This window comes from Fistularia commersonii, chromosome 23, assembly GCF_037954325.1.
Source record: "Fistularia commersonii isolate RoL2024-O1a breed Wild chromosome 23, RoL_Fcom_v1.0, whole genome shotgun sequence".
Lineage (NCBI taxonomy): Eukaryota > Metazoa > Chordata > Actinopteri > Syngnathiformes > Fistulariidae > Fistularia > Fistularia commersonii.
Genome location: NC_141306.1, coordinates 14,221,319 through 14,240,120, shown reverse-complemented (window position 1 = coordinate 14,240,120; position 18,802 = coordinate 14,221,319). Strand labels below are relative to the sequence as shown.

At 45.7% G+C, this 18,802-nt stretch overlaps 1 protein-coding gene across 9 annotated transcripts in view; it reads left to right on the top strand.

Annotated features, from left to right (window-relative positions):
- tcf4 (transcription factor 4) overlaps nucleotides 1-18,802 on the top strand; it is a 184,614-nt gene that overhangs the window by 86,085 nt on the left and 79,727 nt on the right. For all 9 annotated transcript variants that reach the window (XM_086170647.1, XM_086170651.1, XM_086170648.1 and 6 more), the window contains one exon: nucleotides 2,362-2,420. In XM_086170647.1, coding sequence (XP_086026773.1) covers nucleotides 2,362-2,420 — 59 coding nt within the window. The remainder of the gene's footprint in view (nucleotides 1-2,361; nucleotides 2,421-18,802) is intronic.

Genomic DNA, 18,802 nt, shown 5'->3' with positions numbered 1-18,802 from the left:
GCATGTGTGCACGCCTGTGTGTGTGTGTGTGTGTGTGTGTGTGTGTGTGTGTGTGTGTGAGTCTATGTGTGTGTGGGGGGTCCGGAATTTTCCAAATGCATGAGCTTAAATGTCTGGATAAATTTAAGCAATTCACAATAGAACATTTGCATTTTGTGTGTGTGTGTGTGTGTGTGTGTGTGTGTGTGTGTAGGCGCGCATGCACGTGCATGTGCATCAAAATAAAGGGACACGCATTTACACCTATTTACCCAAGAGTGTGTTCTTGTGTGTGTGTGTGTGTATGTGTGTGCCTCGTATATGTGTGCATGTATGCATGTGTGTGTGTGTGTGCGCACAAGAGTGCCTGTTTGCCAGTGATTTCCAGTATTGTGTGTGTGTGTGTGTGTGTGTGTGTGTGTGTGTGGGTCTTTTGTATAGGTGCCAAACCGGTCCAGCTGGCATCAGTCGAAGCTGAGGCCTCTGTATCGGTCGCACACACACACACACACACACACACACACACATTCCCACCCTGTACGCCTGTAATTATCAACCTCTTCTGCATCGACTACCATGTTGGCGTGCATTCAGCGCCGTCTATACACGCCTGATTCAAACCCTTCACCACGTGCACGCTTCATTTTCCTCCACACACGCTCTCCATAAAGCCCCGTCATTTGATCTCGTATGGCTGCACCAACCGCAGAATGTAATTACACACTAACCGTGGTTTGATATTTAGACTGGCTGAAGATTTAAGGTTTTATCCCCCTCCGCCGCCGCCGCCGCCGCCGCCGCCGCCGCCGCCGCCTCCCACCTCACCTCCGAAAAAAAAAAAAAAGGTCCGTGTGGTAAAAATAGGCTGAAAGTGGAGGAGAGCCGGTTCGGAAATTAGCTGTTTTGTCTGCGCGCCGTGGTGGTCGCTGCTTTTGCAAAATGCCTCCCCCGAAAAACACACACACACACACACATGCACGCACGCACGCATGCAGCGGTTGATCCGTTCCAAGCTTGACCCTCGTCTTCACGACACACACACCGCGGAAAAAAAAACACCGCACCTTTCCGGATCTTCATCGCCGCGTATCTTAAGGATGCTAATTGCTTTAGCTCGATCTGACGGGAGACGTCTCCTCCCCGTGTGTGTGTGTGTGTCCGATGGCGTTGTGTGTGTGTGTGATCCCCTGCCAAATAAACTATATAAAATTGATCATACATAAATGCATTTTATTTGATAAATTGTCTCTTTTAACGCGCACGTGTTTGAGCGCTGGATTCAAAGATGTCGATTTACGCGGAATTAATTTCCTTAAAAACACGCAATAAATTATTTTAAGAATAAGAACAACTTTATTTATCCCGAAGGAAATTGTTGTGCCAGAGTTTCAAGTAAAACATAACAATAATAAATAATAGTAGGAAATTGTAGAAACAGTATAAAAAAGGGGGGAGAATAAGAAATACAAATAAAACTATAAAGTAACAAGTCAACAAATAAAACTATAAAGTGTCAATTATTATAAATGAAGAAATGGATAAATAAATCATTATTTCTGTGTATTTGTATGTATTTTAACAAGTCAACAAATAAAACTATAAAGTGTCAATTACTATAAATGAAGAAATGGATAAATAAATCATTATTTCTGTGTATTTGTATGTATTTTAACAAGTCAACAAATAAAACTATAAAGTGTCAATTACTATAAATGAAGGAGCGCATAAATAAATCATTATTTGCCGTTAAGCGCTATACAAATCGTATGTATTATTATTATTATTATTATTATTTGTATGTATTTTTTGATGCTTTTTTTTTTGATGAGTTTTCCTCATCGGTTGTGGAAACGTCAAGTTTTTGCAAATTTGTGAATTGAAACTCAAACAAACATCCGTTTTATCACCTTTGAGTCGCATTCGTTTGCACTTAAACATAATTGCATTTTCTAATTCGGGACGGCTTCCTCATCAGGTTCTCACCCGTGTCGACGAGTCAGTTATTACGACGCTTGTCCTCCCCTGTGCGGCGTTGGTGTCGCGTTTAGCGGCGTCCGTTTCCCACATATGGATCGGCGGCGGCGGCGGCGGCGTCGCTATACGGGCGCAGCAGATGTCCGCTTTGTCGAAGCTGCGCCGGAAAGCGGCGGGAGATCAGAGAGGAGACGCGACGCACTGATCAGGGAAATTGGCTTTGGGTGTTAAACTACCGGGAGCCGATCGGTCGCTTGCATCGCACGTTTATACAGATTTATAGTAACTATAGGCGGATTCACGTGGTGTTTAAAGTTCCTCTCGATGCAAAAACAAGCGAAACCGGATCTTGTTTGTTTCTTTTTTCTTTCCCCGCTTCTCACGCTTTCCCCCTTTCGCCCTCCGCAGGTAAATCGGAGAGGAGTTCGTACTCGTACAGCCGAGAGTCCAACCCGCACTGCCACCAGGTCAGTCGCATTTTAACCCTTCTGTTGTCTCGCCGGTCAAAAGTGACCCATGTTTAGCTGTAGAAGAAACACCTTAACCTGTTTTTTTTTAAGTTGAAATTTTACCACTTTTCCGAAAGAGACCCCATAAGTAGAAAAAGTGATACTTCTTTTTTGTCTGTTTCCATGTGGGCTGTAAAACACTGGGGTGCAAAGATTGTCTTATGGGTCATTTTTGACCCGTAAGAATAAGAACTACTTTATTTATCCCGAAGGAAATTGTTGTGCCAGAGTTTCGAGTAAAAGATAACAATAATAGATAATCGTAGGAAGGAGGTCAAAGTGTCAAAGTCAAGGTTATAAGGTGTTTTAAGGTCAGTAAACACAATGTTCAGATCGCACGAGGGTTAAACTCTGAAACAAAAAGAAAGAAGGTGTTTCGGTGTTATTTCGATTTGAGCGTTTCGATCTGCAACACGACGGTTCTATTTCCTGGACTTTACTCACGCGTCATTGGACGAAAAAGCGAAAAAGCCAGGCTTGGGTCGCGGAAAGATTGGAAGAAAAAAAAAAAAACGGCCAAACAGTTGCGTTCCCCGAGGTTGCAGTCGGTTGGCGTCGGAACGGAACGACTTTTTCAACTTCGGAAAGGTGATTTTCAGCCGTTTTGCCTCCGTCTTCTCCCGCGTCAAACATCTTCCGATATTTAACGCGTCTCCAGACGTCTGGTTGTGTTTTTTTTTTTGTTTTTTTTTCTTCTGCTTTCCTTGCGGTAACAAAGGTGACGCCGAACTGAAAGTTTGTATAATAAAGACTATAGAAGACACTCGGAGGTGTCAGTCAACCCGCCGCTGAAAAAAAAAAAACAACAGCTGCCGCCTGTTTTTAACTTTACCGAGTATCTCCGACTCTGCGGAACCATTAATTATTAATTTTAACTTTTTCAGGGGGTTCGTATAGAGGGGTATTTATCGGCGCCCGCTCGATTCGCGTGGACCATATGCATCCACGTGAAGACGCGAGCTGATAATTAAGAACATATACAGATGTTGTGTGTGTGTGTGTGTGTGTGTGTGGATGATGTGCCGTGATTTGACAGCCACCTTTTAGTTTTTGAAAAATTCTGAGAAAGAAAAAAAAAAACGCATTTGAGCGCCAGGCTGTCGGACGACTGACGACTGATCGTATGGATTTCCATCCCTTTGAGCCGCGAGCATCAATCGATTAACGCTTATCAAAGAGCCGCGTTCGCCTGGTCGTCGGAGTCGAGCGCCGGCGTGACGGCGAGGAAGAGTTTTCGGGTGTTCGCGCCGTTAATGCTGCGATTTTACGCGCACTTCCGTTTGATTCCTCCGGTGGACGTCGGATCCCTTCAAGCTCACGTTGGGCTCCTCGTCTCTTGGTTCCGACGTTCCTTCACCCGTCGGTTCATTGATCGTATCCGGCGCTAATGGAGGCTAGCGGAGGCTAGCGGAGGCTAATGGAGGCTAGCAGAGGTTAGCGGAGGCTAGCGGAGGCTAGCGGCTTCAGCCTGGATCGATTATTGACGCCTTCGCCTTCTCACCCACGCCACAAGCGGGAGCCGCAGAAGGTGCGTTCCCTCGACAAGACGGGAGAACCTTCTTGGACGCCGTGAAGGAACCTGACCCTCACAGAGTTGGAAGCAAAAACAGAGTTTCTGCAAAGCAGCTTCTTAGCTAGCATCCATGGTGCCCGACAGCGAGGCGTCTGACCTCACCTGACCTCATCTGACCTTGGGTGTCTCACCTGACCTCCTGGTCCACCTTGGACTGGTGACCAGGCCACATCTGGAGACGCCACCTCTCGCTCCCATCCACACCTACGGACAATTTAGAGTCGTCAACGAACCTGGTGACGCTTTTTGAGAGTATGGGAGGAAAATGGAGGCCTGGGAGAGAAACCAGGAAGGAGAACATGGAAGAACCAGGAAGGAACAGGGAGAACATGCAAACTCCCTGCAGAAAAGCTCCACTCAGTAGAATCAAACATGTGCATTTCATACACACACACACACACACACACACATGCACATCTGCACAGGCTTCCTCTGGATCTTCGATGCTCCTCCCGTCGTCCTAAAAGCTGCAGGAGGTTCAGATGAGAGTGCGGTGGATGGATTGGTGATGAATCCCGCCTCTTGTCAAACAACAGCTGGGATATTCTGTATATAAAGTATAAATGTATGGAATATAAATGTATATATATGGATGATGAAGGATTCCTCCTCCGTCCTGCCTTCCCGTGCACCGAGGACACGGCTCGGCCTTGACAGCCTCGCGGACAAAGACGCCCGTGGAAAAGGGAATGTGCTGGTTATATGTGTGTGTGTGTGTGTGTGTGTTGCAGTGGAATGATTCTGAAACAGATGTCTTTCTAGCGCTGGAACTGCACACAGCTGCAGGTGGAACTTGTGTTTGCTTTAAAACGTCCTCCTCTTCGCCGGTCGTCGGTCACTCGGATCGGATTTTGCGGTGCGTTCACACGCATGCGCACGTCATCTGCGTAATCTCAGATTAGCTTCCGCTGGATTAGCAACTACTTAATCACTATTTATTACTATCACCGTTATTATATTGTATTATATTATCCATACATCCATTTCTGCTACTTACTCTGCTCTATATTATATTATATTATATTATATTATTTTGTATTATCTAATTTAATATAAGAGTATATAATATACTCATATCATATTATGTTATATAATATTATATAATATTATATTTCTTTTTATTATGTCTTATGATATTATGTTATATTATCCATCCATCCATCCATTTTCTGCCACTTATTTTGCATTATATTATATTATATTATATTATATTATTTTGTATTATCTAATATAATATAAGATAAGATTACATAATATACTCTTATATCACATTATGTAATATGATATTATATAATATTATATTATGTTATATTATCCATCCATTTTCTGTTGCTGATTCTGCATTATATTATATTATATTATATTATATTATATTATATTATATTATATTATATTATATTATTCTTCTTTCTCATCCATTCATTTGCTGGTCAGGTGCTTTCAAATGATTGTTCCGTCGAGGGATTTTTGTTTCGTTTTATTATTAATGCAACTATTTATTTAGTGAAAGTTATGGGTTCTTGCAGGTTGGTTTTGCAAAATAAGAGAAGATAAACTTTATTGATCTCCCATATGGGAAATTCCTCTGGCACAGCAGCATAACAGTTATAATGTCAAAAAAAAAGGAAACAAAAATATGAATATAAATATAGATAGAAAGGCAGAAGACAGGAGATAGCAAGACAAAAAAAAAAATAAAAATACACAAATAAATAGACAGCAAAAAACATCATCCAGCTGCGAACCTTCCTACTGAGAAAAATCCTTCATTTGTTTTGTTATCATTGTAGCCGTAGCATTTGGAGTCGTCATCATTGTTAGCGTTATTAACGTACGATGTTCCATCGGCCCTTCGAACCAACACGGATCGGGATCTTTTTATTTGCAACGACGCCTCCCATCCAGCTGCGGCGGGTTGTACGGCGAGCAGAGGAGGACAAAAATATCAAATAAATCAAACGTTAGCGCGTCGCTGGCCGTTTTCCTAGCGGGCCGCTGTCAAATTACCCGGCTACACACTCTGAATGGCTCCTGATGGAAATTGTTTGGAAATGGCAGATAAATTTACATGCTGGGCTGATGTCCAAAATCCTCGGGCTTCATCCTTGGCAATTCTGGCCTCGCAATAAAAGAGAGGGGAAAAAAAAAAAAAAAACACTTAGCGAGGAGAATGAACTCGCATGTTAACAGCAGACAGATTTAAAATTGCTCCGGTTTGTTCCGCGACTCTCCGACCAATCCAAATAGATCTGGAGTTCGGAGGTAATTTGGGGGTTTGGTTCTACATTTCGCCGGCGAGCGACGGTTTTAAATTGACGCGTCGTCGTTCTCCTCTTTGAAGAACCGCGGTGTTTCTTCCCGCCGAGTTCCACAACACTCAGCGGGACGATTAGCCTAAATGGCTAATTCCAGTCGGTATGTTATCCGGTCTTATAGCGTGTTCCCCGCCTCCGCTCTCGCTCGCGGCGGCTATTTTTCGCAGCGACCTGTTTTATGACGATGTTTCTGGCTCCGGAAGATGATAAACCTTTTCTTAACAACCGCCGCCCAGACTTTTGATTCCCAGATCTGGACAAAACGTAGCGACAGTCTGGTGAGATACATCTCAGGTGGAGATGTTGGAGGAAGCGGTTTTCTGCGTTAGCCGTTAGCCGGGTCGGCGGCCGGTCTTTCCACCGCTGGAACTGCACACAGCTGCAGGTGGAACTTGTGTTTGCTTTAAAACGTCCTCCTCTTCGCCGGTCGTCGGTCACTCGGATCGGATTTTGCGGTGCGTTCACACGCATGCGCACGTCATCTGCGTAATCTCAGATTAGCTTCCGCTGGATTAGCAACCACTTAATCACTATTTATTACTATCACCGTTATTATATTGTATTATATTATCCATACATCCATTTCTGCTACATACTCTGCATTATATTATATTATATTATATTATATTATATTATTTTGTATAATGTTGTATCATCTAATTTCATATAAGAGTATATAATATACTCTTATATCATATTATATTTCTTTTTATTATGTCATATGATATTATGTTATATTATCCATCCATCCATCCATCCATCCATCCATCCATCCATCCATCCATCCATCCATCCATTTTCTGCCACTTATTTTGCATTATATTATATTATATTATATTATATTACATTATATTATATTATATTAATTTGTTTTATATTATTTTGTATTATCTAATATAATATAATATCATATACTATACTCTGATATCATATTATGTTATATAATATTATATTATATTATATTTCTTTTTATTATGTCATATTATATTATGTTATATTATCCATCCATTTTCTGCCACTTATATTATATTATATTATATTATATTATATTATATTATATTATATTATATTATATTATATTAAATTTTATTATATGATTTTGTATAATGCTATATTTTATCTAATATAATATAAGATAAGATTATATAATATACTATATAATATACGGCTATTTTTCGGAGCATCCTCTTTTATGACGATGTTTCTGGTTCCGGAAGATGATAAACCTTTTCTTAACAACCGCCGCCCAGACTTTTGATTCCCGGATCTGGACAGTCTGGTGAGAAACATCTCAGGTGGAGACGGCGGTGGAGACGGTTTTCTGCGTTAGCCGTTAGCCGGTCGGCGGTTCGATTCCCGGCTGCGAGAATGGTCGGCGGCGAGAACGAATGAGCGAGTGAATGAATGAACCAATCGCCGGTCTTTCCAGTCCCTCTTCCAGCTCCCCTTTTGCTTCCCGTCCTCCAGCGGAGAAGCGCTTCGAGCGACTTCTTCTTCCTTTTTCGGACGAGCGTCGAATACAAACCGACTCTTTGTTGCCGAGTGTGAACTGGAAGAAAAAGCAGAAACCGTCGGGATCGGCTGGGGTTGGAGGACGAAGGGTGGGGGCTGGGAAACGTGGCCTCCTGCCAAAGTACGAGCCCAACCCCCAGCTGCCCGCTCTCCTAAAAAACATCCAAACATCCTCCGGAGCCCCTCCACCGCTGAATGGACGAGGCGCGAATCCATTGAAAACACCGGGGGACGGAAACGACCCTTTCACTTCTTCTCCGCTCGCTCGATCATCTGGTTCCAATGAAAGGCCGTCTCCTGCGCCGCGTTCACATGACCTTGGCCAGGTCGGGCGGCGGCGCCGCACAAAAGGACCTCCGACCTCCGGTGTTCACCGTGCCTTGAAGATCAACTCTGTAAAGGGGTTTCAGATGGTGAACGTCACGGGCCAACACATCTTCTTTGGACGATCGGGCGCCACCGAGACGTCCGTCCGCCGATCGTTCGTTCGTTCATCCGTTCATTCGTGATCTGCGCCGCTGCCGGCTAAAAGGCGGGAATCGTGTAGACGCACAACCATTCGCCCTCTCGTTCGCATGACATTTTTTAGTCATTTAGTTTGACCGCGGAAGATAAACATATCCATTAGTTTAGACGAGGGGTGTCCAACTCATTTCACCGAGGGTCACGTTAGCATAATGGTTAGCATAATGGTTAGCATTATGTAACCGTAACGGTATACATGTCACTAAATGTAATGTAGAATAAATATAACTACTCCTTAATGTTAAATAACTCTGAATTCACGACTCGTTCGAATCCGAATGTAACAACTGCATTTACATAACATTTTTTTACTAGTTGTTTACTAGTTGCTCTGCTCCAAAGCTAGCTTTCACCGCTGCTGTGTTTGCGGATGCGGCTTTCGTGAACGCAATTTGGCTTTTAATTCTTTAATTTCAATGACTTGTTTTTCTGGAAGGCTAACTTTAGCACGCTTAGCTCTGTGTTTTGGTATCAAAACGCCAATGTTGATTGGACTCTTTGACAACCGACGCTGCCTCCTAACACAAAAGACACGCCGCTTTCTCTCCTTGAAGCACAAACATGAAACAGCCTTCCGTCTGCATCAGCTTTTCACTTCCTGGACATTCAGGGATCATTTGTAGTTCTCAGTTCCACATCGACGATCAGACCTTTTAAGACACTCGTGGCAGAGTTGGACACGCGCTGTAGGTTGTTTATCTACTTGTTGCCGCTCCTCTATTAGCTGTTGATTCAGTCTTTCCGGTGACGTCGCAAAGACTGAGCTACGACGAGCTACGAGCTACTGACGGGAGGCGCCGTCACTTCGCGGGTCACGTGATCGGCATGAATTGTAGGAAATGTAGTTTATGGTTGGACTTATTCAAAGACAATCAGACCTTTTGGGAAACTGAAAATGACTCGGCGGGCCCAAAACGGGCCCGCGGGCCTTGAGTTTGACACGTGTGGATTAGATTGGAAGGACAGCGAGTCACCAAATGAATCAGAAGTTGTACAGTAATGACAGAAATGCAGTATTAAAAATGCAATTTTGATAAAATATGAGCAGAATATGGAGAACCAGTGCAAGTTTGGCAGATGCTTGTGATTAGTATGATATACTGGAGGTATAAATTAATATCACATCATCTAGACGGGTTTTCTCTCAGCCAATCAGATTCCCAGATTTCCTTTTTCTTTTTTTTTTTTTTCTGTTTGCGATTCCGTCGTCGGGACGCGCAAAGCCGTGACGGGAAAATGACTCGCCGTCCCGGCGGACCGATGGAAACCCACCTGATTGGAGGAGAGTTTTTCCCGAGGCGTTTATTGGACGGATCCGCGACGTTGTGCTTTTTTCTATCTTCTTCTGCTCTTCTTCATGTTTCTACTCCTCTTCAAACTTTTCCCTTTGCCTTCGGTCTGTCATTCATGCCAGGCCAAACCGCTGTCGGTCGACCACACACACACACACACACACACACACACTCAGCCACACCAAAGCATGCCTGTCATCCTGCTATCGCCTCACAGATCAGTGTGTTGGTCGCCGGGCCGGCAGCTACAGCTGAGGCAGCAGCAGGGTGGATGTGAGGTTCTGGTGGAATGCAAAACATGAAAAAAAGCCTTTAAACCCCCCCCGCCCACCCGTAACCCCCCTACACACACACACACACACACACACACACACACACACACACATATCATTCAGTGGAAAGTGCTGAAGGCTCACTTTTGAAGCTCCGCAAGGTTTCAGGGGAGCTTAGAAAATGCATTTACCTTTTAATAAACACACACACACACACACACACACACTAATTTTAGATGTTAAAGCGCATACCGCTAGGCGATAAATTTGAGCAAACACCTGAGTAAATATGTTTAGGACCTGCCCGGCAGTCTGCTCATTCATAGCTCGTGATGCATTTCATGAGTATAAAAAAAAATGATGAAAATATTATATTGTGGCATTTTTTATTTTGGCAAAAAATCTTTGAAAGCACACGGGGATTTATAGATGTGTGTGTTTGCATGGATGCATTTATTTATGTTTTATTTTGTATGATTTCATTCATATATTAGTTTGTTTATTTCTGTTTTATTTTTCATTATTTTTATACCAATAATTTCTGTTTTATTTCGTATGATGTCATTTATTTCTATTTTGTTCCGCATTATTTTTTTTTTTTAATCTTTTTAAATCTATCTATTGATTTCCTCGTTCATTCATTTATTTTATTGATAGAATTTGTATTTTTAGTTTTTATCTTTCTCTTTGGCTAAATAAGAGTGTGTCAAATGTCATTGTAGTGACATAAAAAAATGAAATAAATCAAAAAATATATTAATTCATTTTAAAAACCATAAATAACATTCACACTCTTCTGTCAAACTCCAGGCCTGTGTGTGTGTGTGTGTGTGTGTGTGTGTGTGGCTGATCCGCAGTAACTCTGCAAATGCTTTTACCGTGGTCTGTGGTTACCAGGGGTGTGTGTAAGTGTGTGTGCATTTCTAATCACTTCGCCCGATCCATCCGTCCCATTGGCTGCTTGCCGTCCAATCACGTGGCGGCTAGAAACGCGAGCCAAGACAGCAAATCTGTGTGTCTGGTTTTCTTTGTATTTTTTATATCCTCCTGTATCTGCGTATCTCCGTCACTATCACACACACACACACACACACACACACTCATCCAGCTGCTCGTCTCTCTCCAGAGACTCCCATTCATCGTTCGGTCTCATCTGCCAGCCTCATAGATCGTCACTTAAATATCACTTTACTATTGATCACACACACACACACACACACACACACACACACACACACACACACACACACACTCATCAGCGCACGCTGACCGTGTCCGCTTTGTGCACGTGCATGTTTTTAATGTTTCTTTTTTCTTTCCCCTGCATACGGATACATCAGATACGACAGCTGACACTGTGTGTGTGCGTGTGTGTGTGTGTGTGTGTGTGTGTGTGTGTGTGTGTGTTATCCATTATGCAAGCATTCAGAGTGTCAGGACCACCCAGCAATGGGAACCTGGAGTGAAGCTATCTGCTAAATCTAATCAGGCATCTCTGATGATCTCCTCATTTAATTTCATCTTAAAGTCAATTTGGGATTCGGGCCAGAGAATTTGGGAGTGTGTGTGTGTGTGTGTGTGTGTGTGTGTGTGTGTGTGTGTGTGTGTGTGGGAGGTCATAATGGCAGGCTGACAGTGAGTCACCTGCCAGCGTGGAGCAGAACCATACGCCTCTATAAGCAGGAAGGTCTTTTTTTCCGAATCCTCTGCAAAATCCTTATTATTTTGCAGCTTCATTTCTTCTCCAAACCTTCTGAAGGAATCATGGAAATCTGTGTGTCTTCGAAGCTGAGGTTTTGCTGAAGGTGTGTTTTATTTACCGTATCTGACCGACGTTAAGCGGTGAGGTGACTTTATTTCGTTTTATTTTGTTCATACATGTGTTCATCTCCAACCTCGGCGTCCTCCTACCCAGATCTTCTCCATCCTCCTCCTCTTCATCTCTGCTTCTCTGCAACCTTGTAACCTCCAATATTATGATTATTGTTATTTTTATCAGCGGTATGAAATAGAGGTTACAGTGAAACTTCTTGAGAGATCACACACACACCAGAACAGTGACAGCTGTAGTCTTACAGTGGGTGTGTCTGCTGGTTTGGACCATCAGGTTCTGAATTTGAACGATTATTGTAACTTTGGTGAACTTTGACCTGACATCTGCTCCACCGCTGGGTTCTCCAGGTTCCACATGCAGGAACCTTCATTGGAGACCCGGCAAGGAACGGGTGAATGGTTGTATTTCTATTTCGGATTTGAAAATATGCTACTGGATGCTACTTCTAGATAAGCTAATCGTGAGAAAATGAACAAATGAATCGACTAACCGATGGACCAATAGATGGAGGGATTGGTTGATCGGGTGGATGGATGGATCAATCAAGATCTAACCGTGCGTCACATGACCCCCCAATAACTTTCAGGTCAAAAGGTTTTTTTTTTTGGGGTTCCAATTCGTGGACGTCGATCCGGAATCGTCTTTCGGATGGCGTTCGATTTTGGGTGCACAAAAGCAGCGGCGCTGCTTACGAGTGAGAACCGGCGGCCTCGCTGAGAGCCACCGGCGGTCGGAAACACACACACACACACACACACACACACACACACACACACACACACACACACACACATTGTTTCTCCTCTTTTGATTTCGGTGAGAGTGGAAAGGATCAGATTATTACATCGATTCTTTGTTTAACAAGAGGCTGCCAGGAGGAGGTAAACCTCCAGGCTACCCTCTGTCTCTGCAAGTGAAGTTAACCCTCTCCGCTCTCTGATGTGTCCGACATCAAACGCTCACACACACACACACACACACACACACACACACACACACACATCAGACTCTCGCCCGCACATAAACATGAACACACACGCTGAGTGAAAAAGAGCAGCTGGTAAAAGACACAGAACAGAACTGAGCTGTCATTCCTGCACTACACAACTCTTTCTCACACACACACACACACTCAAGGGATGCAGGTGTGTGTTCGTTCCATCGCACACACACACACACACACACACACACACACACACGCATATGAGTCTTGATCCATGAGATGTGTGAAAGCCAGATGATCTTTTTCATGTGTGTTTCCTTCATCGGAGTTCAGTTCTGCAGGAATTTTGGATTCTTATCTGTGACAGATGAAGCGGCGGCGTTCAGGTTCCCACCGGCCTTGAACTTTCCTCAAATCTTCTGGAAATGCAGCTCGGCCTCTGGAAAAGTCGAAAGACTGAACGCACTTGAAAGCATCTAATTACCGAGTATATCAGTCGACCGGGGCTCCGTCTAACCGCTGGGTTAATACGGTCAAAACGCAGCGATACATTTGGCAGTTAATGAGATATTCCTGATCATGGCGTCGACTGAGCCGGGGTCGGAGACGCACTTCTTGATGCTGTCGACGTTATCGTGTCTTTTCCTGATCTGCTGCTATCGGGGCGTGAACGGGTCGATGTGGAAAAACAGCTTTGGAAACAAATGTAAGCACATTGGAGAAAAGTACGTTTCTGGGGTCGCCCAAAAAAAACAGAAGGGTTTTCAACAAACTTTGGAGCCCTGTGACACTCTGAGGCAAAGACTGGTACATCTCAAGGACGGGACATCCAGACACAAGGTGGAGAAGGTGTTGTATGCTCTCCGGTGAACTGACATCCCGATACGGGAGGACTGCCCCTTTGGCTCAGGACTCCAGAGTCCACCTGAAGGACAAGGGCCAGTCCTTCGAGAGCTAGGTCCAGCATTCTGGACGGGGAAGAGAGGTGGTTTGAGAGGGGAGTGCAAAGAGGCCTTCTGGTCCACATCGCCTACATACAGCGTCGTGTTGAGAGCCATCTAGAGACGCATCAACACACTCCTGGGAATCCATCTGTATCCTGCTACTCACCCAAACCAGATCTGAGTGTCTCCCCAGGTGAACCTCAGCCCCGGTCAACTCATGGACGTATCGTGTTTTAAGCGATCTACACATCGCCTTACAATCACTAACTCGGGCGAGTCTCCTGACCTCCTGGCTTCGTCCCTCAAAAACACAGAAGTGCCGTTTAACACCGTTAGCTGCTTCCGGCTCGACCAGGAACTAGCCTCCTCCTGTAGTACCTTTTTGTTTGGAATCCCCACAGGCAGTACGGGACCTCGGAAGTGAAGTCCCTTACTCGTGACTACCGGAGTGTACCTTGAGCACCTCTTAAAAACAAGAAGAAGAGGAAGATGACGCAGACAACATGCAGAACAAAGCTGCCACTGGTGTTCATCTTCAGCGTTTTGCTTATGAGTTCCACCGAACACAAAACACCTACGTCACCGTAAAAAGACGCCCGCCTCGCCGTGGAAGATGGTGATCAGTTCAAGACGCCGCCGCAGGGAAACCCACGTCTTCCTCCTCTTTTCATCTCTGGACGTAAATCTCTCTCTTCATCACTCACTCCCTTCCTGTGTCCCTCCATCCTTCCCTCCACTGCACCCCTGCATCCTTTTTTAAATCCCTCCTTCGCTTTTCTTCCACCCAGCTCTCAGCTTGAACTCTATCCATCTCCCTTCCTCTTTTGACCCGTCTGACACCCCTCCTTCCCGCACACATTTCTTCTACTATTCAAAGACTGTTTATTGTCATTCACACAGTCTGGAAAGGTGTTTCCTTGCACAATCAAATTCTTATTTTGCCGTCCACAGAGAATCCCAATTAGTCCCAATGAATAGATATTGAGCATACCGTCGCAGCCGTAGTTGCAGCCGTAAGCATACCGTCGCAGGCACAAGCATACGGTTGCAGCCGTACGCATACGGTTGCAGCCGTAAGCATAACGTTGCAGCCGTAAGCACATCGTTGCAGCCGTTGGCATACGGTCACAGCCGTAAGCATACCGTCGCAGCTGTAGTTGCAGCCGTAAGCATACTGTTGCAGCCGTAAGCATACCGTCGCAGCCGTAAGCACATCGTTGCAGCCGTAGTTGCAGCCGTAAGCATACGGTTGCAGCCGTAAGCATAACGTTGCAGCCGTAAGCACATCGTTGCAGCCGTAGTTGCAGCTGTAGTCGCAGCCATAAGCATACTGTCGCAGCCGTAAGCATACCGTTGCAGCCATAAGCACATCGTTGCAGCCGTAGTTGCAGCTGTAGTCGCAGCCATAAGCATACTGCCGCAGCCGTAAGCATACCGTCGCAGCCATAAGCACATCGTTGCAGCCATAGTTGCAGCCGTAGTTGCAGCCGTAAGCATACGGTCGCAGCCGTAAGCATAATGTTGCAGCCGTAAGCATACGGTCACAGCCGTAAGCATACCGTCACAGCTGTAGTTGCAGCCGTAAGCATACTGTCGCAGCCGTAAGCATACCGTCGCAGCCGTAAACACGTCGTTACAGCCGTAGTTGCAGCCGTAGTTGCAGCCGTAAGCATACGGTCGCAGCTGTAAGCATAACGTTGCAGCGGTAAGCATACCGTTGCAGCCCGTATGCTCTTCTTCTTCCCCACTTCTCCAGCATTGCACGTCTCTCCACCAGCTTCTCCTTCTCATTTTTCAGGACCCCCCCCCAACCTTCCTCCTCCATTCCCCCGCTTGTAATTGCACACAGAGAGCTGCCAGATACTGCGAGGTGTAATGTGCTGTCTGATTCCTCCCTAAGTGTTCTTAAATGATCGCTATTTATTTGTCAAGCCAAGCGTTGAGCGTTTATTAAGGAGAATGTGTGTGTGTGTGTGTGTGTGCGCGGTAAGGAAGTTGCCGGTGGCAAATAGATCCCTCTCAGCTCCTTAGCGCCACTGTAGGTTTACTGACGTCATTCTGGCAAACACATGCAGATGGCTGGTCAGTGTGACTGAAGGTTCTGGAAGTGACGCTCCGACGGTGTTTTTGTCACTTAGTGCCTTAATCCAGCCAGTCAAACCCTTTTTTTTTCCTCTCCCTTGTCCTCTTTCAAGGCCTTTTCTGTCCATCATCTCCGGCAGATGGCACGAAACGACTCCCTCCATCTTTAAAGATGCTCAGACGCCCGCGATGGCTCGGATGTTCTGTGTATCGGGAGTTCGTCACGCCGTGTTTGGTCAAGCTGGACCTCATGCTTTCTGGGACGACCCGCTGTTTGGACGGGTCATTTCGCTGTACCATCGATGCTCAGCTCGCATTATTTGTACTTTGCACGCAGTCAGTGCTGTTTCTGCAGGTTAAAACCGGGCATACCCGAGAGCTTGGTCAGATACAAACTGTGCAGCCATGTGGAAAGGACATAGGCAGTGCTAAGGAAAGAGTCATGGGCGCCTTGGAGTTAAGAAGGCCGATGCCTTGGACACTTTGAACCCTCCCTGGATGTCTGTGGAGGTCCTCAGTCATCCGGGTCAGGCTGAATTCTTGTGTAAATCTTCTTGTTTCAGCTCCTTATCCGAGAGGCTTCTTTAGTTCTTTAGACCATTAGCACGGTTTTTGGGCGGGTTATGGTGGCTTGTTGTGTAAATGGTTGATCTGCAGGAACTTGGTGTCGGGAGGGTTGTTATGCTAACGGGGTTGTCCTTCGTTTGAACAAAAGTGGAACCCTTGAACCATCCACCAGAGTACTGAAGCAGCGAGTACCGATCACATGGCTCGGCTCGGGTGGAGATGGTCGGCGGTTCACCTCCCAGCTCCTCCGGCTGTCCAAGGGAAGACACCGGCTGCTCGCGGCGGTATGGTTAGCGGCTTTGCTGCAGCTGTGAGTCTGTGTGTGAATGGGTGAATGTTGTTGGCCGAATACGTCGCACCAATAGTGCGTCAAGGCTCTTCCTTGGGTTCCTCGGTTGATGAAGCACCATATCTCCGTGGCGACAGCTGTCCCCTCATGCTCGGGTTTTAGGTAATCCGTCAGCGGCAAGTTAGCAGTTAGCGTCCTCAACATGCTGCCTTTTCTTTCGTTTCTCTTTCGCTTTACTTCTATCCCGTCCAATAGCGATGGGGGACGAGGAAGACGAGGGGGAAGTTTTTCTCCTCTCAACAGTGGTGTTGTGTAACACAAAAGAAAAAGCCTCTTGGCTCTCCGAGGCTCTCGTCTGGCAGCAAGATGTCGGTGAAACAAAGGGGAGAGGTGTTTTCAAGACGAGAGGAACGCCACGTAGGAACGACGGTGCCGAGGTGTCCTTCGGCGGCAAACCCTCTTCTTTCTTCTGTCGGATTTAAACCGTCCGCTGAATAAAACTGCGACAGTGTGTTCTGGAGAAATATCGCCTCTCGCCTCACAGCCAGAAGGCTTGGATTCCTTTCCGTGTGGAGCCTCCATCTTGTCTGCTTGAGGTTCCTCAGGGTGATCGGACAGATATTGAACCAATAATTGAAAGGAAAATCCATTTATATGTCAGCCGTTTCAGAGTATCTAGATTTGACTTCTTCTCCGGTCCGGTTCCATCGAGGACGGTCTTTCTTCGGTCTTTGCAGCCCCTGGGCTTCGGTCCCTCTGGAGTGTGTGTGGGTGTGTGTGTGTGTGTGTGTGCGCGCACTCAGCAAGTCTGCACACACACACACACACACACACACACACGTGTCTGTCAGCTGGAGCGAAGCTGGCGTACAGGTGCGCCACTGCCTTGCCAGCACTTCCTGGTAATTAATGACTTCTTCCTGCCTCTCTCTCTTACTCTGTCTCTCATCGTTGGACGCTGGAAATTGATGACATCTGAGCCTTTGCTCGCTCCTGCTCACGCCGACCGAAACCCGAGAGGAAGCCAGGAGGACGATGTAGAAGCACTTGTAGCTCCAGAAAACGTGCTTGTAGCTTCAGATGTCCGCACCTAGCATCACATCCTACTGACCCGCTTCTTCTTCTTCTTCTTCTTCTTCTTTTGGCTTTTCCCTTCAGGTGTCGCCACAGCGAGTCAACTTTCTCCATCCAACCCTATTCTCTGGATCCTCCTCTCTCACACCAACTACCTTCATATCTTCTCTCACGACGTCCATAAATCTTCTCTTTGGTCTTCCTCCAGACCTCCTGCCTGGCAGATTCACCTTCAGCAACCTTCTACCCAGATCTTCACCATGGTTTGGACATGAACACTCCTTTGTTCATGTCCAAAACATCTCAATCATCACTTTGTCTCGGTCATACATGTCCTGCACCCCTGTGACAGATTCTTCTTCTCCTTTGGGCTTTTCCCTTCAGGTGTCGCCACAGCGAGTCCACTTTCTCCATCTAACCCTATTCTCTGGATCCTCCTCTCTCACACCAACTACCTTCATATCTTCTCTCACTACGTCCATAAATCTTCTCTTTGGTCTTCCTCCAGACCTCTTGCCTGGCAGCTCCAATTCCAGCATCCGTCTACCAATATATTCTCTATCCCTCCTCTGTCCATGACCCGACCATCTCCGTCTGGCTTCTCTGACCTTCTCTCCAAAACATCTAACATGTGCTGTTCCTCTGATAGACTCATTCCTGATCCTCTCCATCCTGGTCACTCCCAAAGAGAACCTCAACATCTTCATCTCTGCAACCTCTAGTTCTGCCTGCTGTCTTTTGGTCATTGGAAGAGTTTCTAGTCCAAACATAATCGCTGGTCTCACCACTGTCTTGTACACCTTTCCTTTTATTCTGGCTGATGTTCTTCTATCTCTTGGTACCCCTGACACTTTTCTCCACCCATTCCAACCTGCTTGGACCGTCTCTTCACATCCTACTGACCCGCTAACCGGTGGATATTTGGAGCCTCCTGCAGGGAGTGTGTTAATGTAAAGAGAGGCCAAGCTAAGCTAGCGGTCTTCTGCGATGAGGTTTGAGAGGGACAGCCGCGAATGATCTCCTTCCGCTAATTCCTATAGCGCCGACAGTCGCGTGCTAACAGTCGTGGACGTCAAGCTACGCCCACGAGAACCTTTGGGAGAAGATTCGAGGTTCCT